The sequence below is a fragment of the Spermophilus citellus genome, assembly GCF_964194105.1.
Source record: "Spermophilus citellus genome assembly, chromosome: 7".
NCBI lineage: Eukaryota > Metazoa > Chordata > Mammalia > Rodentia > Sciuridae > Spermophilus > Spermophilus citellus.
The window spans coordinates 140,983,446-141,005,888 of record NC_138188.1 but is presented as its reverse complement, the minus strand read 5'-3'; the positions used below and the strand labels follow the sequence as shown (position 1 = coordinate 141,005,888).

At 32.4% G+C, this 22,443-nt stretch overlaps 1 protein-coding gene across 5 annotated transcripts in view; it reads left to right on the top strand.

Annotated features, from left to right (window-relative positions):
* Positions 1 to 21,425, top strand: part of LOC308652867 (protein EURL homolog) — a 30,067-nt gene extending 8,642 nt beyond the window's left edge. For all 5 annotated transcript variants that reach the window (XM_081300951.1, XM_081300947.1, XM_081300948.1 and 2 more), the window contains exons 3-5: positions 13,328 to 13,864; positions 14,782 to 14,844; positions 16,838 to 21,425. In XM_081300951.1, the coding sequence (XP_081157077.1) occupies positions 13,328 to 13,864; positions 14,782 to 14,844; positions 16,838 to 17,004 (767 nt within the window). In that variant the 3' untranslated portion in view covers positions 17,005 to 21,425. The remainder of the gene's footprint in view (positions 1 to 13,327; positions 13,865 to 14,781; positions 14,845 to 16,837) is intronic.
* The last annotated feature ends 1,018 nt before the right edge of the window (positions 21,426 to 22,443 follow it).

Here is a 22,443-nt window from a genome sequence, read left to right as displayed (position 1 = left end):
ACAATGGCCCCTGAAGAAAGAAGACAAAGAGGTTTATCTCTTATAGAAGTGAGGTCCCACCCTCTAGTTGGGAGAAGGTACTTCTAATCTGTTCTAAATAAATACTGAAGGAATTTGTACTTTAGATAAATGCCTTATCCAAATCATAGTGAGGTATTGTTGGCCATGTATTATATACTTTATATGCATTATTTTATTTCATTTTTAATACAATTGTATGAGACAGGTGCTATGTTATCCCAGTTTCATGAATAAGGAAAATGTAGAACTAGTCCAAAATTATAGTTTAGATGTTCAAACTCAGAGTCTCTTGATTGCAGAAAGCCAAAGGACTTAAATCATTTCTGTTCCCAAAGAAAATTTCATGGACTCTCAAGAATTTCAGAAATAAAGTCTAGGCAAAATTGAAAATGAATTACAGTGAAGTAAGGAACAAAATTTGGATCATTAGAGATAATTTTAAAATAATTCTACCTGTGCAGTTATTTAATTAATATACATTCTATGGAATATCCAAAAAAATTTGTTTTGAATGACCTCAAGAGAGTGGTGTGATGTGGTTTCCATATAGATTATAATCTAAGTAAACAGTTATCTGCGAGAATCTTCTATATAACCTAGCATGTTGCTCAAAAGGATGATTAGAGTAGCAAAAATGCTCACGTATCCCATATTTAAAAGAAAAGAAAAAAATCTTCCTTTTCCTCCCTCAAACCATAAAACTTGAAAGAGCATTGTTCAGTATCTTCTTTCTCTCCTTCCAACTTAGTCATCAGCCTCCTATAATTTGCCAGCCTCTTGCTTTGGTAATCTCCTAGCTATCAACACCATAAATACTTTTCATGTTCTTGCAGTTTTCAAAGTCTGACATTTAACATTTTGCTCTTTCTTGAAATACTGGACTCCATGGGTTCCATGGTAAAATAACTCTAAACTCTATTTCTTCTCACTTTTCTGTTGTTTTCCTACATTCATTTCCTACTTTAGGTCCTTCTTTGAATTCTGTCCCTATCCTGTAGTAATATATTTCTTTTACTGTCATGTCTTCAACTATACATTTGCAAGCTTGGTGAAGTTAGCTGAAATGCCACAAACTTGTTTTGCCAGGCAAATAGTTCATCTAGGCACCAGAGTTTTATATACAACATACTGCTAGACCTCTCCAAGTAGATATTTTGTAGTTATCTTAAATTTAAGTTTCTTAAACTAAATGTATCTCCTTCTATACCTGCTCTCATTTTTTATTTCCATTATTATCAGTTCACATGGAGCCCCATCTCCCAGAGATTTTGATTCATTTGAAATCTAGAGTTAACTTTAGGAATTTACATTTTAACAGGAATCCCAGCAGACACTTAAATGCAGGTGATATATGGACCAGGTTCTTAAAGACTTAACATGTTGAGTTGTGTAGGTGTAGTGATGAGTTGAGTAGCACTGAAATCTAGTCTAAGCTGTGCTTTTCAAGCCGTGTACGTTGACAGAGGATAGTTTTCCAGTTTGCAAAATGATATGGACTAGCGGCAGCCCTGTCACCCTCACTCTTTCCTTCCCCCTTACCCTCTCCATCTAATCTGTCTCTGACTCTTGATTCTCTCCAATCTGTTCCTTGTTTGTTATTCCTTCTGCTATACCTCAGTACAGGGTTATTCCTTCCTACAAAACTGCTTATTGCTTTCACTGACTTTATCCTCTATCCCTTATCCCTACGTCACATATTTAGGTCCTCTCACTGTAATCAGAAAGGTCTTAGAATAAAAATCTAATCATGACATTTATTTTTCTTACCATTTTCTTCAGTTTAAGCTATTAGCTCCCTAAAGAGACCATCTTCATTATTTATCATCCCCTAGAAAGACGCTCTACAAGCCATTCATGCTCTGCTCTTTCCTTTCCCTTCGTTCTGACTTCTCTACTTTGATTATCTAGTTCCCTCTCTTTTCCTTCCTCCTCATATACAACTGCTTGCTTTTGGAGTATGTTATTGAAAAAGAAAGAATCATAAATAAGACCATTGCCTATGTCACAGGGCCGCTGTAGAGATAAGAAAAAATGATGACTATAGGAACTATATAAATATACATATATATATATATATATATATATATATATGATGTGAGGCAAATGTTAGTATTCAAATCGAAGTACAGAGGCTTTTCATCTTGTCTGAAAAGGTGAAATATTACTGAAAGTATTGCTATTATTTGGATGATATATTGAACAACTTCTCCATTAACAAGTATTAGACACTGAGGAGGTTTAAATTGATGTTGAGTTAGCCCTTCTGTGGTTTTCAGTAGGTTTTTCTGCTCTGGCTTCCTTCATTTTCCTCCTGTACCAGGTACCTACCAAGTGCTTTCACCATTTTTTTAATCGTACAATGCATTGTGTTCATTTAACATCTTTCCCCTACACAGGCATACCCACAAATGAGAGAAACCCTTGAGATTCAGTTCCTTGCGTACTCTGGACTTTACTGAGGAATTTATTTAAAAGATTACCATTACCAGTTTGTGTGTTCAATCAGCCGCTACTGATGTACTTTATTAAATGGGGGAAATTCCCTCAGTTTTCCTGTTTCTTCTTTACTACAGCAAAAAGCGTTCTCTAATACTCCTACAGTATTTGTGTATCCAACAAGAATTGGCAAATAAAGCCCTACTGTGTTTATATGAGTTTACTTTGAAGGAGGGGGACAGCTTTCATTTGAGGGTTAAATACTTTTCTTTGCTAGACACATTGTTAGTCTAAACAAATTTTCACAATCAAAAAAAATGCAGATTTTTAAGATATTTTAAGTTTTTTTAGGGTGAATCTTCTCTGATTCAGTTTCTTAATTTTTTGTTCACTTAATTCACTGGAACATACAGTATAGTACCTAAAGTCTAGTTTCTCTTGGACTAAGGAACAATTTGTTTTTTTCCAAACCAAAATGTATTTCTTCATGGGCACCTTAGTAATGTTTTAAATTTTCACTTTCACTACTTAAAATGATAAAAATTTTGTTTTCCCAAAATAAAGTTTCTTTATTTCATTGAAAACACAAAGTATACCTATTACATGACAATCAAAATATAGGATGCAAAATGAATATAGAGACTTCTAATCATACATACTTACTAATGATCTCAATATTTTTGGTGTGTTCTGCTTCTAAATTTTTGGCAATAGGGCATGTAAAGAGGAGGTAAATTGTATTTAAAAAATAAAATTAAGCATTTATGCCATGAAATAACCAGCTTTTTCATTTAATATCTAAGGAACATCTTTTTCATGTCAGTAGGTAAAATTTTACATCAGTTTTTTTTTTTTAAGGTTGAATCTCATTCATAATTCGTTTAACAGTATATCATTGGTGATGACTGTTTAGTTTATACTTCCAATTTACCAGTACTAAAACTTTCTTACATGGTATTTTTTTTGCTTGTCTGGTTAAATTCCTATTGTGTTGTGGCTTATCCACAACTAAGCTTATAGGTCAGTCATGTCCCATTTTACAAGCATCATTTGTTTTAATGTCTTCTATTACTACTAAATTGATAGCATGTAATCTGTTGTTTACCAAAGGATTCATTGCAAATCTACTAATTAATTATCTTTGTCCACATATGAATATAGCACAATGAATCTTGCATGCATACATATATATACACACACATAAAATTAAGCACTAATTGAAATAATAATAATAATAATAATAATAATAGAAGGGAAAACAGAGTGGATAGGGGAGGGAGAAGGAGAGGGATAAAATTATGTGCATTTACAAGTATGGCATAATGAATTCACTTTTATGTATAATTGTAATATAACAGTAAAAAAATTAGAAAAAAAAAGCTATTCTGTTATCAGAAATACTTCATCTTAATTTTTTGTAATCCCCGTATTTAGATCAAAGTTCTTTTTACTCTAGAATTGCTATGATATTTATGACAAGAGTCATAGTATTTAAGGATATTAATGCCAATTAAAAGTAGAATTCAGATTCCTGGTTATGAATCAGTATATTCTTGCCCCAATAATAGTTTCAAATCCTTGTCTTTGTGTATAGTTAGTGTAATTAAAAGAAATGCTTATAAAAATATGATTGAAATAAAGATCAGCTAAAGTGTATGTTGTTATATCATTACATTTATGTAGTTTGGCCTGCACTGCCATTTCTTATTTCTATTTTATCTTTTTGCAATGATTCCTCAGTTATTTCTTTTTCTCGTTTTAGCTTTAATTTTCTTACTAGTGATTGGTAAGTTGTAATTATTTTTTTCAAATTAGCTTTAATTTTTACTATTTATTACCTAGAATAGTAATTGAATTAGAAGTACCTCAACTTCACTAGCTAAAATTCACTAGTCTCTTTATTAAATGCTGTTATAAAATACTTATCCTGAAGAACATTTACCTAGAATTTCAGGATAAGTGGTTCAAATATATGTGAAGAATTTGAATTAATAGTTTTGGATCAGCTTTTCCTTTTGTTTCTCTTATCTAAAGAAAATCAGTTTCTCAGAATATTAACTGAGCAGATAGCAGTTGAGGAGATGAAAGGCAAAGAATTCATCCAATTATTACATTTCTTGATTTGGAACCCGTAAATTTACATTGTCATAATGGTTCACCTCCATTCATCATATTATTATGAGGTATTTTTAGGGCTATGTTTTGTTTAAATAACATTTGTCTTTGACTACAGTGTAGTTAGTGTCTCTGTATGTCACATTTAAGTGGATATTTATAACTAATAAATCAATCCTATCATAGTTAATTTGAGTAGCTTTTTTAGGAGTCTTTTATGACAACTTCATGTTAAAATTATTTTAGAATAATTGTCAGTGCACTGAATTAAAGCTGCGTAATGGAAAAGTGAATTATGGAGAAGGTTACTTAGGTCAATTGAATTATTGGCTTAAAATTTTTGTAGTATAATTTAAATTATTGTGCTACTTAAAAAATTATAGTCTAAATTTGATGTATTTTAATACTGCAAAAAATATTTAGCCTTTTATATTCTGTGTTGCTAAGAGCTTAGTATCTTATATTAATCTTATATTAAAGACATGGTAATGGTTTACATCCATGTTCGATTTCCAATAGCCTTTTGTTTATCAGTTAACTATATACGAGCTGCCCTGTCCGATTTAGTAGCCTAGCCAGGATGTGGTTATTTAAATTAAATTAAAACTTGAGTTCCTAAGTCATATGCACTGTATTTCAAATGCTAATAGTCACTTGTGACTGCCAGCTACTTTATTGGTTAGCTCAGATATAGAATATGTCATGTCCATCATCACATAAAGCTCTTTTGGATATTGCTGGTTTAAAAACAGGTAGCTAAATTTAGGGAGTAGACTTGAGTATGAATTGTTATTTTTTTGTACCGTTTTAATAATAAACAGTTGTTATGTAGGTTTGTTTCCTCAACTTTCCAACTGTTAGAATGAAAAAGTAGAAATCACTGAGATAGATGTTTTTTGTTGTTATTGTTTTAACAAGTCATTTGAAGTTTATATATCCTGTCAATAAAACAACCCATTTCTACGGCTTTCTTGGTTATTTGAGATTAAGGTTTTTCTTTTTAATATTATCTGTCTGAATTCTTAGTTCACTGACAGTGGCCCTTCCAGTTCATTTATTGGATTAAGCTGATTTGATTAACTACTTGATCCTTCTCATAACATATACAGAAACTTGAACATCCCTACAGACATCCCTAAGCTGAAATCTTCTGTCTAGTGACCACTTGTTGGCATATCTTTCTTTAAGGCAATACTTCTCACATGTGGAAAAGCCAGTTGCTGGACCCGTCTGTTTATTGGCTTGGTGTGCTTGCCAATGATTCCATCTGCTACTAGGGCAGAAATAAACAATTACCTTTTACTTTCAAACAGTATGTTGGGTACTTGAACATGGCAGACTCTATTTAGTCATTTAAGTGGCTCTTGAGTTAGTAAAGGTCTGGAGGGGAAAGAATGTGGCACTCCTTTACTGTAGTACTCTCTAAATTTCATAGAACAGCTGATAAATTTTTCCAAGAAGCATAAATCTATCCTATTTTGGATTCAGAAGTAGGCATTCTAATCTTGCCTTCCCACTTTTGGTCTACCATATTTAGTTCCATGATAGGATAGACAATTTGAACATCATCCCACTAACAGTTAGTTATTGGCAATAGATAAGATGGTGATAGCTTTTCCTGAATCATGGCATGGCTATTGCTTGCTCATCAGATGCATAGTAGTTTAGTCAAACTGGGTATCAAAGCATCACTCATACAAGCAGTATTTAACTGCAGCAATCCATAGAGATATCAGTATATAGTCCTAGTACAGGACAGGTGGCCTGGCGTGGCTCAAGAGCCCATGAAATTAGTTATATGACATTTATTAAGAGAGTGATAAGAACTGTTTTGAATTGAAGAACACTTCTCTGTTTTCTTTTGGTAGCGCTCTTTAGTACAACCTATTGGATGCCAGATCTCTGATTTTGATTATAAAGATAAAACAAAAAAACTGAGAATTGTATATGAACCTAATGTTTATTTTCTTTAAGACACGTGGAGGCCAAACAAAACTTGTCTGCAGTATGGATCCAATCCATAGGCTGTGAGTGTGCCACCTGTACCTAATAGTGCTTTTCCTATATTCCTTTTATAAGAAATGGTTATTTGCTCAAGAGAATAAAGTAATCTTTTAGTGCTTTTAGTCTTTCCTACTGTAACTGTTTGGCCCTCGTCCCATTTTTATAAACAATGCTTGTTTAAAGAAGCACAATAATACTTCTTAATATGGGCAACTCCTATAAATGCAGATGCTTGTATTCCCTTTCTTAGGAACTAAGATTATCACAAAAAGAAAAACACCTCACATCTTGGGAAATTATTTCAGCTGGGTAAAATGTGAATTTCCATATAAAAGATTTTGAAGCAGTTTATTTCTACATAAATTGTACAAATGTATGATATTTGATGGCAGTATACTTAAAACTTTTTCACAGCATGTTAACAACCTGGAACTTAAATCATAACTTAATTTTCTTGCCATGTTTAAACATCAAGGAAGAACATACAAACTCACCATTTGGAAAACCCATGCTGCCAATTCTCTAATTCTGCTCAGAGTTTGAGGTTAAAGTTGACATGCTGTGATACATGTATCTTACAACTTTACAACCAGCTACTGTTCATATTCAGTCTACCTATGGAGCACCAAAGTATATAAGACCATTCCTTTGATTGTAAGATAGAATAATTAAATTCAAAATAAAGTCTGGTTGATAACAACTAAACATGCATAAGGCAGTCAGATGGTGTGATTCAGGAATGTGAAGTATAAAACTATGCAGCATCAGTGTAGAGACAGTGCTGAGAGTGCCATTGATAGGACTAGCTGGTGAACCATCAGGAAAGATTACTTTTGCTTACTTCATTACCTCCATATTTTAAATAAGATCTTTGGGAGATTAGGGATAAAAGGCAGAGGATAATAGGATATCTGATAAAAGTTTTTAAGTGTTTTGGTATTTATGACTTTTTTGTGCTATTTGGAGTATCATCTTTATTAGGAAAAAAAAGTTGCATTACTGCAATAGGCATATTAAATATAGGTATAGAAATACTCTTAATTTTAAGAGTAACAGTGGTAATTAAAGATAAATATTTACATTTTAGTAGCCTTTGAGTTTCTCTGGGTTTAACTAAGTTTACATAAAAGAATTACCTTAAAGAGTTAAAGAATACCAATGTGGGGATAGCATGCCAGATGGGTTAGTGGGAGGGTTTTCAAAGTATATAAGTGGTTTATATAAAAAAATCTGAGAAAAAATAACTGTTCAATATGAACAGCTTAACTTTGTAAAATGCCACTGTTCATACAGAAATTTCTAAAATTTTTATCCAGAAGAACCTAGTACTTTAAAAAAAAAAATACATCAGTATGGTTGCCAAGTAAGGTATTGGTTCTCTAATAGTAATGACCTTTTCACCAAAAAAGTGACATGGGTATCTTTCAGGCATGTTTTAAGGAAATTTTCATAATAATTACTATGTGACATTGGCCTTCAGAATTTTTATTGTAAAGAAATCTTTGAACTGGTTTGGAAATTCCTTATAATTCAGTTCCTCAAAAGTATCCATTCATTTAATTACATTTAAATTCATTCCTTTTCAAAAGCTGGTTAAGAAACAAATTAGTGCTGAGAGCTATTTACACTTGTAAATGCAATTAAAATAGAAAAGTGAGTTGAGAAACTCACTGAGATCTCTAATAATAGCAATGGTTGTTTCTCCCATATTAATTTGAAATGATGAAGTGGAAAAAATATAGCTTCAAGAATTCAATTTAAAAAGTGACATTTATATTACTGTTGTAAATTTGAACTACTTACATTATTTTTTTTAGACTAAAAAGTAATTTGTTATATGAAGTAGTGTATTTTAAAAATTTTTTCTTTTGTTTTCTCTACTGCATGGGATATTTTAAAGTATATTTAGAAAACAAACATGTCCAAATTGAACTTTAAAATTAAGTTGTTTGAAAATGTTAGTATAATTGATATAGCTAAAGAAGTTAGAGGTGCAAATCTCAAAGAATGAATTACAGTGTACATAGTAAAACAGCCCTCTTTATATTTGCACTGTCTGTAAATTTATATTTAAAAATATGTCAGATTAAATATAGGTGTACCTTTACTTAAAGAAGCTCTTAATTATTCTCTGAGCAGCCTGGTAGAACTGCACATTCTTCCTAGTACTGGCAAAACTTCATTGTAGTAGACTGTAAATGATAATTGGTAATAAGGTTTGTTTGGGATTTTTTAAGACATAGTTTTAATTTTTTTCTAATACAGTTGCTTTTTCTTGAGTACCTGCTATGTGCCAGACACAATAACACTGAGAATGCATATGTGGAAAATAGATATGGTCCCCTCTTAAACAGAGCTTTCCTAGTATCAAGAGATAACCTCTAATAAAGAGGCAATTGTTAAATAAACTATCCAAGATATATTGGTTAGAGAAGGATTCTTAGAGAAGGTGAGAACTAGACAGATGATGATGATGATGATGACTCCAATTTGCAGTGAATGGAGGGAAATGAATGATTTAAGATGTTGTAATTGCTAGGTTTATGGGAGAAAAATCTATTAAGGTAGATAGAAAAACATCTTTTAAAATGTTTATATTGGACCTACAATTTAGCTAGTGTGAATTGTGCTGCTATAAACATTGATGTACTGCATCCCTGTAGTATGCTCCTTTGGGTATAGACCAAGGAGTAGGATAGCTGGGTCAAATGATGGTTCCATTCCCAGTTTTCCAAGGAATCTCCATACTTCTTTCCATATTGGCTGCACCAGTTTGCAGTCCCACCAGCAATGTATGAGAGTGCCTTTTTCCCCACATCCTCGCCAACACTTATTGTTGTTCGTATTCTTAATAGCTGCCATTCTGACTGGAGTGAAATAAAATCTTAGAGTAGTTTTGATTTGCGTTTCTCTAATTGCTAAAGATGTTAAACATTTTTTCATATATTTGTTGATTGTATATCATCTTTTGAGAAGTGTCTGTTCAGTTCTTTGGCCCATTTTTTTTTAATTTTTTTTATTGGTTGTTCACAACATTACAAAGCTCTTGACATATCATATTTCATACATTAGATTGAAGTGGGTTATGAACCCCCAATTTTACCCCAAATGCAGATTGCAGAATCACGTCGGTTACACATCCACAATTTTACATAATGCCCTATTAGTAATTGTTGTATTCTGCTACCTTTCCTATCCCCTACTATCCCCCCTCCCCTCCCCTCCCCTCCCCTCTTCTCTCTCTACCCCATCTACTGTAATTCATTTCTCTCCTTGTTTATTTTCCCATTCCCCTCACAACCTCTTATATGTAATTTTGTATAGCAATGAGGGTCTCCCTTCATTTCCATGCAATTTCCCTTTTCTATCCCTTTCCCTCCCATCTCATGTCTCTGTTTAATGTTAATCTTTTCTTCCTGCTCTTCCTCCCTGCTCTGTTCATAGTTGCTCTCATTATATCAAAGAAGACATTTGGTATTTGTTTTTTAGGGATTGTTTGGCCCATTTATTGATTTTTTTTTGGTGTTTTTTGAGTTCTTTATATATCCTAGAGATTAGTGTTCTATCTGATGTGCATGTGGTAAAAATTTGCTCCCATTCTGTAGGCTTTCTGTTCACCTCACTGATTGTTTCTTTTTCTGAGAAGCTTTTTAGTTTGAATCCATCCCACTTATTGATTCTTGATTTTAATTCTTGCACTATAGGAGTCTTATTAAGGATGTCAGGGCCCAATCCGACATGATGGAGATTTGGACCTACTTTTCCTTCTATTAGATGCAGGATCTCTGGTTTAATTCCTAGGTCCTTGGTCCAGTTTGAGTTGAGTTTTGTGTATGGTGAGAGACAGGGGCTTAATTTCATTTTGTTGCATATGGATTTCCAGTTTTCCAGCACCATTTGTTAAAGAGGCTATCTTTTCTCCAATGAGCATTTTTAGTGCCTTTGTCTAATATAAGATAACTATAATTATATAGGTTAGTCTCTGTGTTCTCTATTCTGTACCATTGCCCTTCAGTAGATTAATGGATAAAGAAAATGTGGTATTTATACACAATGGAATATTATTCAGCATTAAAAGAATAAAATCATGGCATTTGCAGATAAATGGGTGGAACTGGAGAATATAATGCCAAGTAAAGTAAGCCAATCTCAAAAAACCAAATGCTGAGTGTTTTCTCTGATATGAGGATACTGATCCATAATGGGATTGGGGGGGTTGGATCAGAGGAATGGAGGAACTTTAAATAGTGCAAAGGGAAAGGAGGAGAAGGGAGGGGGCATGGGTGTAGGAAAGTTGGTGGAATGAAATGGACGTCATTACCCCAAGTACATGTATGAAGATACGAGTGGTGTGACTCTACTTTGTGTACAACCAGAGACATGAAAAATTGTCCTCTGTATGTGTGTGTACTATGAATTGAATTGCATTCATATATAAAAAATTAGAATAAATAAAATTTTTAAAAAATAGAAAAAAGTTTTTTTTAATTCATGTATATTTTTTTATTGATTGTTCAAAACATTACAGAGCTCATGATATATCATCTTTCATACATTAGACTCAATTGGGTTTTGAACTCCCATTTTTACCCCAAATACAGATTGCAGAATCACATCTGTTACATACTCACATTATTACATAATGGCATATTAGTGACTGTTGTATTCTGCTACCTTTCCTATCCCCTACTATCCCCCCTCCGCTCTCCTCCCCTCCCATCTTCCCTCAGAAAAAAGTTTATTGATGCATTATAGTCATATAGTGGGGATCATTTGGACATAATCATGTATTTGTGGAATATAATTGCTCCATTTCTGTCCTCAATACTTGCCTCACTTCCCACACCCTATTCTTCTTCCTCTAGAGACATAACGTGGAATTCACTGTGGTACGTTCATATAGATAACAGAGTACAACAAGTTGGTCAGTTTCATTTCACAAGTGCTCATTTTTTCCTATACCTCATGCCTCCCTTGGGTCCCCTTCCTCTGCCTCACTGATCTCCCTTCTGATTTCTTTGGGCTCTGTCCTTCCTGCCCCCACTGTTTTCCCTTATTTTGTTCTAGCTTTCCCATAATAGAGAAAACATTCAACCCTTAACTTTCTGGATCTGGTTTGTTTCACTGCATGATGTTCTCCTTTTCCATCCATTTACTAGCAAATGCTATAATTTTATTCTTCTTTATGGCTAATAAAAATCCATTGTGTATATATGCCACATTTTCATAATCCATTCATCTGTTGATAGATACATGGGCTGGTTCCATGACTTGGCTATTATGAATTGCACTGCTTTAAACATTGATGTGCCTGTATCACTGTAGTATGCTCATTTTAGTTCTTTTGGATAAATACCCACAAGTGGGATAGCTGGATCATATGGTGGTTCTATTCCTAATCTTTTGAGGAATCCTCATACAGCTTTATGGAGTGTGGTTGTATTAATTTGTAGTCCTACCAGCAGTGTATGAGTGTATCTTTTTCCCCACATTGTCACCAGCAAAGTAGTAAATAAAACTTGTACTTACCATGTAAGTAGGAAAGTCTTATGAAATTATTTAACAATTTTTATGCACGTTGGAAAAAACAAAGTTCGGATGTTTGAATGTACCTCATGAGAACAGTTGTTCATATGTGGCTATAATATTAATGTTCAGGAGGTATGCTCACATAGCTTAAGATAACTTTTGAAGGAACTGATAGATAATTTAGCATATGATTATGTATTTGTTATATGTTTGAAAATGTATTCTAAATTTTAAAAAATCAAGTTAGAATAGTTTATTAGGAAATCAGGAAATATAAAGTGGAATATAAATAATTTCATTATTTATGGTATATAATGAATTTTTGTGAATTGAATTGTACTGGTTACTCAATCTTGGCTGATTGAGCTTACAGCTATATAAATAATAATTGTGTATAATGCATTTCTTCTTGAAGATAAAATTATCTTGAAAGTTTTACTATAAAATGAAAATATTAGATGCTTTCATTTTTCTTTCTTTTTTTTAACTGGACAAACAGTTTATTAACTTTTTAAGACTTTTATTGTATATTTTCTGGATCTGGTTATCTCTCCAATAAAAACAGAACTAGTAATTTAAGAACATGATTTACCTTTTGTTTGGGGGAGGAGGGGCTTGAGCATTTCTGATATTGAGCCTTATAAAAGAAACTTTTGCAGGTGTGCACTTCAGGAAGATTTATAAGGAAAGCATTGATGAAAAGGCCAGGAGTCAATAAAGTTCTGGCCATGCACAGTGGCACACACCTGTAATCCCAGCAGCTCAGGAGGCTGAGGCAGGAGGATCACTAGTTCAAAACCAGCCTCAGCAACTTAAAGAGGCCCTAAGCAACTCAGCAAGGCCCTATCTCTAAATAAAATACAGAAAAGTGCTAGGGATGTGGCTCAGTGGTTAAGTACCCCTGAGTTCAATCTCCAGTACCCTACACCCAAAAGAAGAATAAACTTCTGGGTTCAGTAATGTTTTTTGTAATGACTCTTGATGGACTAGGATTAAAATTGAATCATTAAGTTCTTAGGAAGGCATTGTTTTTTTTTTTTAAGAATATTACTGAATATATAGTTAAATTGAAACACAAGTTATTAGGCCACATTTTATATTATTAATGCCAATATTCTGTAGCATTTTTCCTCTAATTTATAAGCTATAAGGGACTATTTTACTAAGATTTGTATTTAAAGTAGCTTATAAACATAAACGTTTCTTTCTTTTTTTCCTATAGGAGTACCAAAATCTAATCTTTTGCACACCAAGTCATTAAGGGGCCATAAAGACTGCTTTGAAAAATACCATTTAATTGCAAACCAGGATTGTTCTCGATCTAAACTTACCAAAAGTACTTATGAAGGAGTTAAAACTATTTTGAGTAAGAAGATAAACTGGATTGTACAGTATGCACAGAATAAAGACCTGGAATCAGATTCCGAATGTTCTAAAAATCCCCAACATCATCTGTTTAATTTTAGGCATAAAACAGATAAAAAATTACTCCCACAGTTTGACTCTCAAGTACCAAAATATTCTGCAAAATGGATAGATGGAAGTACAGGTGCCATCTCAAACTGTACACAAACAATTTTGGAGCAGAGGGAAAATACAGACTTTGGCATTGCTGTGTTACAAGATTCAGGTGCCACCTTATGCCATGACAGCGTGTTATGGCCTCACAGTCACAACCAGGCACAAAAAAAAGAAGAGACTCTCTCAAGTCCAGACGCTAATGGCCAGACCCAGAGTCTACATTACAGCAGAGAGGAATGTAAGTGAAATGGGAAGAGAGGTAAACAGAAGTTTGGGGTGGATGTATTGTTTGGTTGTTTTGGAGGGGTTTTGTTTGGGTTTTTGCAGTTTTATAAATGAGGGATGTGTCAAGAATTTTGATTTAGAACCACAGATTGATTAAGCCTAGTATTTAATAAAAGATTCACCTTAGCAAAAATGATTTGTATTTAAAGCAGCTTATAAAACACTATGTTTTAGAATAATCATGTGTATGTCTCACGTGTTGATGTTTGGGAGTTCTCTATCATTTGTTTTGCTATTTTAATGATTAAATTGAATGGAATCAGCAAACTCAATTGGCAAGTTCAGGGTTCATATAGTTCAGAAATATAGCCTCAACTATTGGCTAATACACATTGTCACATTGCTAATCAATACCAGACTGACTGGGGGTGGCATTTAAAAGCAAAAATCTGACATTTTTACTAAAGGCTAAAAAATAATGTATGCATTTATTTAAAACTTAGAAAAAGTAACTGTCTATTTATATGAATAAAAATCACAGAAACTAAGGTAATATTAATTGACTTTGAATCAGATACTTAGAGTCAGAAGGGACTTGATGGGTAAAGACTAGCACTTTTTAAAACCTAAAATAGAATTGGAGATACCACAATTCAACAGACCTACTATTAAATATTTTTTGTGAAACTTTTGCTTCTGCTGGAGGGGTTGTTACTGCTAGAAATGTCAAATGTGGTTTTTGCTGGTAGGTGTATTTGAAAAGTTCTCCATATTATAAGAGCTAATGAATGAATTCTGGGGTACTCTTTAATGTTACGTTGGCAGATAACTGCAATCTTTTAAAATAGGATACCTTATTAGGCAACTAATATTATTATATTAGGCAAATTATATTGTAGTGGTAACAATGAATGTATTTTCATGTTTCAGTGAATTTGATGACTCTTGGTGAGGTAGAGCAACTGAATGCAAAGCTCCGGCAACAAATCCAGGGTAAAGAATCATTCTTAAATGTTTTTTCACATGAAAATTTTGAATCAGAAATCCTCTGTGACAAGACACCATTGGCTTTAGCAGCATTTATATTTGGAAAATAGAAATTTGAATTTTTTAGTTTACAGAGCAAAGAGAATAAGAAAACAACTTCTTTATGAACTGCAGGGGAAATAGGTCCTTTTCTTTTCTAATTAAAAATGGATACTAGAGTTAACCTGTTACTAACATTTTACTGATTATGAACTACTGTGCCAGGGATTGTGGATGTGCTCCCTGATAGTTCTTTAAGGCAGATAATATTAGCCCTGATTTTTGTTTTGTTTTGGATACCAGGGATTGAACCCAGGGTGCTTAACCACTCAGCCACATCCCCTTCCCTTTTTTGGAGATAGGATCTCACCAAGTTGCTTAGGGCCCTCCTATGTTGTTTAAGCTGGCTTTGAACTAGCAATTCTCCTGTCTCAGCCTCCCAAGCCCCTGAGATTACAGAAATGTGCCACAGTGCCTTGCTTGTTTTATTTTAATTATGAACAATTTTTAAAACATATAAATGTAGTGACACCAACATAGTGAAATTTTACCCATCTTTACCAGCTTCAGTATTATCAATGCATAGCTAATTTTTCTTCATTTCTACTTGTATCCATTCCTCTTGCCCCACTTCCTCTCCAGCGTGGATTATTTTAAAAACAAGTCCCAGAAAACATATTGTTTTGTCCATAAACACTCCAGGATTTTCCCTAAAAGATGACTTTTATTAAAGAAGAAAAACCCTACAATCTTATTATCTCATACCTTTTAAAATGCTAATAATTCCTTACCATCATCAAATATGATGTTAACACCAAGAGTTAATAAAGCTCTAATTACCCAATTATCTCCCTCTTTTTTTCTTTATAATTTGTTCCCATTTAGGTGAGGATATTGCACTTTGGAGACTTTCAGCCATTTTTTACAAAGTTATGCCATTCAATCAGTAACAGAGCAAGGATTCTACACCATTTTTAACTCCAAAGCTAATAGTCTTAACTATAGACTGAGAGTGATTATGATGATGATGATAGTAATAGCAATTTGTATTCATCAAGTACTTATTCTGGGTATTTTACAAATATGATCTCATTTCATCCTGGCAGTAACCCTGTTTAGTGTTTACTTTCTTTTTTTTTTTTTTTCTTTTTTTGTATGAGGAATTGAACCAAGGGCACTTAACCATCCCCAGCCCATTTTATTTTTTATTTTGATACAGGGTCTCACTAAGTTGGTGAGGCTGGCTTTGAACTTGCAATGTTCCTGTCTCAGTCTACTGAGCTGCTAGGATTACAGGCATAAGCCACAGTGCCCCAGCACTATTATTTTCAATCTTAAACATAAAAGAAATTTGGAATAGAAGCTGTAAATTACTTGCTTAAGGTACATAATAGTAGGACTAAGAATTTGAAAATTTAGATAATCTGATTCCAAAGCCTCTTAGAGAAGTTTCCAGACCTGGTTATTAATGGGCACTTTCTTTTTTTTTTTTTTTTTTTTTTTTTTATTTTATTGTTGGTTGTTCAAAACATTACATAGTTCTTAATATACCATATTTCACAGATTGATTCAAGTGGGTTATGAACTCCCATTTTTACCCCGTATACATTAATGGGCACTTTCTATGCACACATAAATTTTATTGTGTATTGGTGAAACCTATTTAGAGATCCTAATTGAGAAGTGGCTCAGCTATAATGGTAACCACCATTTCTACTGTGTGGGTCTGTAGTTATTGCTTGTGACTCTTTTAAATTTCAAACTACAGAGACTTCCAAGGATGATCAGAACTAAATAATCTTTGAGAACCCAGCTCTTTCCTGGAAGTCAATTCAATTTAATTGCTTAAATTTTCCCAATGCATTCCTTTCAGAGTACTTATATATTTTGAAAATATAAGTCATAGGATTAGCTTTAGTTTTCTGTGTACTAAAAAGGCAATTTTTTAAAATCTCTACAGAAGTATTTGAAGAGTTAACACATCAAGTACAAGAAAAAGATTCTTTATCTTCAGAGCTCCATGTCCGTCATGTCGCCATTGAACAGCTTCTCAAGAACTATTCCAAGTTACCATGCCTACAAGTAGGACGAACAGGAATGAAGACACACCTACCCATAAACAACTGAACTAATTATTTTTTATCAGTCTGCCAAGAATGCAACTTGAAGAAGTTTTAAAGAAGGTTACGGTCCATTTTTTTATGGTCATTAAATTTGCAAAGCTTAAGGCACAGTATTTAACATCTTTGTCTAATAAAGCAGATCATTATACCCTAGTCTTCTAGGATAATCATTTGGCTTCATTTTGGGAATCTTTCTCATAATCACTAAATGCCTCTTCCTAACTTTTATCACGTGTATGTTTAAATATACTGTTACAGTGTTATTTTATTGTCAAAACAATAGATTAACAAACTCCATATATTAGCCTGAATTACTAAAGATAATTTTAAAAGGGAAATGGAATTCATAATAAGCACCTCTTATTTACTATGAGCAATATTTTAATATAAAAAATTTTATATATAAAAATGCTATTTTAGGTACCTTTTCATTCTCTTTGTAAATGTGTATTTGAATGGCTTTGTATATTTACACTTATATGTGTGAATATGCTCACCTATATTTCAGATCACTTCATTTTATTCTCTTAAATATGATGTTTTTACATTTGTTATCTTTCCTTCCAAAGATAAATGTATTTTGGAGTAGAAATCTATCTAATTGAGTTGTTTTAACTTCTAATAACTTATGAAAATAAGAATAACTTTTTAAAGTAAATATCCAAGTATATAAAATACATTATTATTTTCTAACAAAAGTAGTTCTGAGATGGCTTAGGAAGAAAATACTAACCTAATTTTGCCTCCATAGAAGTGAAAACCTTTTCTACTTTATTATTACTTTCATTCTAATGACTTCGTTGTGTTAAAATTTAGATAGAGTAAGTCAAGCCTCACTTCCAAGTCAAAGTAATATCTTCAGTTTGAAAGTGTCCTATTTTGGAAAAAACTTATTTTCCACTTCACATAATTTCAAGAATTCTTAAATTGTCCGAATTCTGTTATCGGTGTCATTGAAATTAGTGTTCCAAGAAAGCTTTGTAAGGTGTTTTTCTAAATTTTAGAATCTAAGATAACATTGCTTGACATTAGAAAAATAAAGCTTCTAATTCAATAATCCCATGTTTAGAAGGTTATGCTTATAAGCTGCCTATGATGTTTCCAAAGAGTTGTTAACTAATAGATGTTAAGTTAAAACTATCAAGCAGTTAGATAGTTTTAATAATGTATTACAGCAAATACTATAATCAATGCAAAATACCAGTGGATTCTAAATTCTGTTTTCTGCTGGTGCTTAGAATGTATTTATGAGGTAGATCCTTTGGTTGAAAGAATCTACAGAGAAGTCTGTCTATTCACTCAGCAGCCTCATACATAAAGATATGAATGACTTCTGCTTAAATTTGGCAGCTTATCCTAGGTTGGGTCAGATTTTAGTCTTAAACACAAACAGTATTTAAGTACACAAAGATATTCTTCAGTCTCATTGAAGGGAACTTTCTATAATGCTAAGATGTATGAAACTGGACTGAGGATAATAATTGCTAATCTCGTTGATTTTATTTTTCTTTAAAATATGACATAACTGTCAAGCTTTTTATAGGGAGCTCTTGAAATATTCTTTCAGTTTCTCTCAATTCTTTGAGTCATCCAGAATGAATTTAAAATCCAGGGAGTAGGAATGTGGATGCATTGCCTTAGTTTTAATAAGCTTTAAATTGAATACGTGCAATATGAAAATATCCAAATGTATACGTTGACTAAAGAGTTGTGCTGATTATGCCAGTTAGTATTTTAGTGCTTAGTTGTTATGGTTACATTTTCAAATTTGACTTTACTCTTTTTTAGCATAATTCATTAAGAATGTTACCAGCCTGAGTAGTTGCACATATTTGGGCTTCTGTTTAGATAACTTTGGGACAGTCATAAAAGTTTGGGATGTGTTGCATTTCATATCAGTAGTAGCATATTTCCAGAATATGAGCCATATGGTACAGTCCTAAATACAGTAGTGTTATCCAAAGGAAATGTTTGCTTATCCCTTAGAGTTTTTTGGCAAATACATAGCTTTTACTAATGAGTTCAGAATGATTGGGTAGGATTGTGCATGTACTAAGGTTTAATTGAGGACTTCTATTTATTCCATTTAGATAGTTCTGCTTAAGCTTGTTTTCAAGGGAAAGGTGCTCCTAAACTGTCTATGGTGCTGGTATTCACACTAGTACTTACTCAGATGAACTTCTAGGAAAAAAATTTTGAAATATTTTGCATAGCAGTCTATCCAAATATTTGGTAAACGTATATATTCTCATCCTTTGTTGATTGAATATGCAAGTATTGTATGCTAAAATAAGGTTCAGGAACAGAGTTGAATTATAACTTGAGAGAACATGAAATCATAAATTCCATATTTGGCTGTTTTGTACAGTTGTTAGTACATTTTGAGAAAGTTTAGAAAAATATCTCACGTATGGCTTCAGTTTCAAAAATGGCAAAAAAAAAAAAAAACACTGCTAGTGAGACACTACTGACATTTTCAGAGCTTTTTTTTGAGGGGGTATTAGTTTTGTAATTAGACAAATTGAGTTTTAGAAAACTGGAAGTCAAATGTGGTAAGGCCTTGGATTTGATACCCAGCATCACAAAAAGATAAGTAACTAAATAAAGTGTTTAAATTGTTGTAATATTTACTTTTGAGATTCATCATCTTATCCATTGATCCTGGTATTAATATCTAAGTCCTTAAAAAGACATGCACTTGAGATACCAGTAACATGATTCAGGCAGCCAAATGATGTTCTATTCCATTATGTAGTTTCTTTCCCATATGCTGATATCAGAGCAAAGAGATGTTCTTAGTTTTTCAAAGTACATGTTCATTTTACCATAAAGTGCCCATTTTTATATGCATTTAAGAGTTATTTTTAAATAGAAAGTTCATGTTGGAAAATTATTACAAAAATATAATCGAAATATATTTTATTGTCATCTTGATAGATTTCTTGGTTTTGTTTTACAGTATTTCTGCCATTGAAAATGGTTTAAAGTGTTTTGGGTTTTTTTAAATAATTGTTTACCTTGGTGTTTACACTGTTGAGACTTATCAGTTTTTGCTAGTTTTTTTAAATAAGTTTTTTAGATCTATTTTTGTGTTAAAGTTTACCTATTTTGATTTTATTGTTTTATTTTAGAGGAAGTCTGCTTTCATTGTTAACATTGTAAAATGTCATAAAAAATGTTTGAGCTCTAAAGTTAAGTAGAAATTTTAAACTATTTGTATAGTCTATTAGGTTCAGATTAATAACTGTAAAGTTAGATGTACATGAAAACTTTTAAATGGAATATTGTGTAAAATCCTTGTAGTGTTATATTTTATGACTTTTGCCAGTTCATTTATAGACATGTTATTATTGCTTATGCTAAAATAAGATATTTGAGTATTTTAAGTACATATTAAGTTGAATATTCTATAAGATTTTCAGATACCATCTGTTCAGATGTGACTGTAAAGCAAACATAACTGATTTGATTTCAGTATATGATTGCATTTTTCACTTCAGATTTGTGGAAATGATTATTTGAGGAAATCTGTGGTAAAAATTAGTAAGAGATAAAGCTCTCAAAAAGTTATGCTTGCGAAGTTAAGTGGTAATGGGTTAAAGGAGCATTTATTTAGCAGAGTAATAAGATAATGGGATTTGGCACAAAGGAGGAGGGCTACATTTCTGTGTTTGGGATATTGAGGTTCCATCTTGCATCTCCATATTTGCTTTTCACGTTTGTCATTGTTATGGTGTAGGCTAACGTATTAAGTAACTTCAGGCTATGGTTATATGATTACTTTGCTGTGAATCATATTATTGCAAGTTGGTACCATTAATTTTTTTTAACACCTAGTTTATAACATATCTTTCTCTGCTGTTTTTAGTTTAGTTCATATTAGAAGTGCATCTCATTGATTTTGAATTTTAAACTTACCAAAGTGCAACAACAAAAAATCATGGAGATGAATACTACCCTTTCCCCCAAAAAAGTGTTAATTGAATTTCCCCCAAGTGCACTAAAGAGTGTTTTAGATTCGTTTAAACTTGTCTAATTTTTTTCCCTATCCTACTACTTTCAAAAGAGGCAATTTAGAAAGTATTTGGTAGTAATTGCTGTTGAATGCCATTTCTACTTTTATAATGTGTCTGTATGTATAAATCTTGCTTTAAATCTGAGTAACATATACTATGATCATTGAGCTAATCTTGCTTGATGTTACAAATATATTTTACAAAATTGTGCTAAGACATTTGAAAAAAGAAAATGAAACTGCTATGGTCAAAACTAGGTTTGTTTCAAAAAAGTTTATTTAGACATTATTTGTTATATTTTCTTTGAAAATTGCAATAATTTATATATTTGTATTCTGCTTTGGAACTGTATATATGCTTGTCTACTATTTTTAATTTTACAATAAAATAAATATTTTGTTATCTGCTACCTTCAGCGCATGTATTTAAGAGTGCCTGTTTTTTTAAAAGTTGACTTGTAATGAGAGTTATGTTTCATGTTTAGGGAGTCTCACTTAGAATTGTCTTGCTGGAGACATAGTTCAACATTAGAGTACTTGTCTGGCATGTGCAAGGCCATGGGCTCCATCCCCAACACTGTGCCCAAAAAATAAGGCTTATGAGACTCTTACATTATTTTTTTCTTTCTACATTGTCTTTGATACTTGATAGTCCCTGTGTCCCAAGATTCCAGAAGCAGGAATTAAAGATTCAAAGGATTCCTGTGACTTACTGGATATATGTGTAATTTTTTAAATTGGAGTGCAGGGCTAGGGGAGAAGTTCAGTGGAGAGTATTTGCCTAATAATGTGTTAGGCAAGTACAAACTGCAAAATAAATAAATTAGTGTGTATTGTTTAAAGGACATTGTTTTGAGTTTTAACAAATGTATCTAGGTATTCAGTTATTACTACCTTTGCTCCCCTTTCTAATTGTTTCACTCTATCTCCGCCTATAGTTCTGATCTCTATCACCATAATTTTCCTGTGCCTGCCTTAGAATTTTAAGTGTACTCATACAGTATGTACTCTTTTGCCTCTGACTTTTTTCGCTCATCTGTATGCTTTTGAAATTCATTCATATTAGCTCAGTGTAGTGCATGTTAGATCAATAGAGCATTCCCATTTTTTGCTGACTGGTGTTCCTTTGTATGAATGTATTGAAATCAGTCTGTTTATCCTCTCTCCACTCTGAAGTTCATGGGTGTGTTTGGGTTGTTTCCACTTTGAACTACTAAGAATAAAACTGTTAGGAATTTTTTTTAACTGGATTTTTAAAGAATATTAAAAATAGGAAAATAAAATATTTGAGATCTTGATCTATTTTTAATATTCTTTGTGTGGTATTAGCATTATGAATCTGGATATAACAAATTGCCCTTTTAATAATACTTAAAGTTATTTTTATATGATGTGTTTGTGGTAACAATTTAAAATGAGGTAAATCTT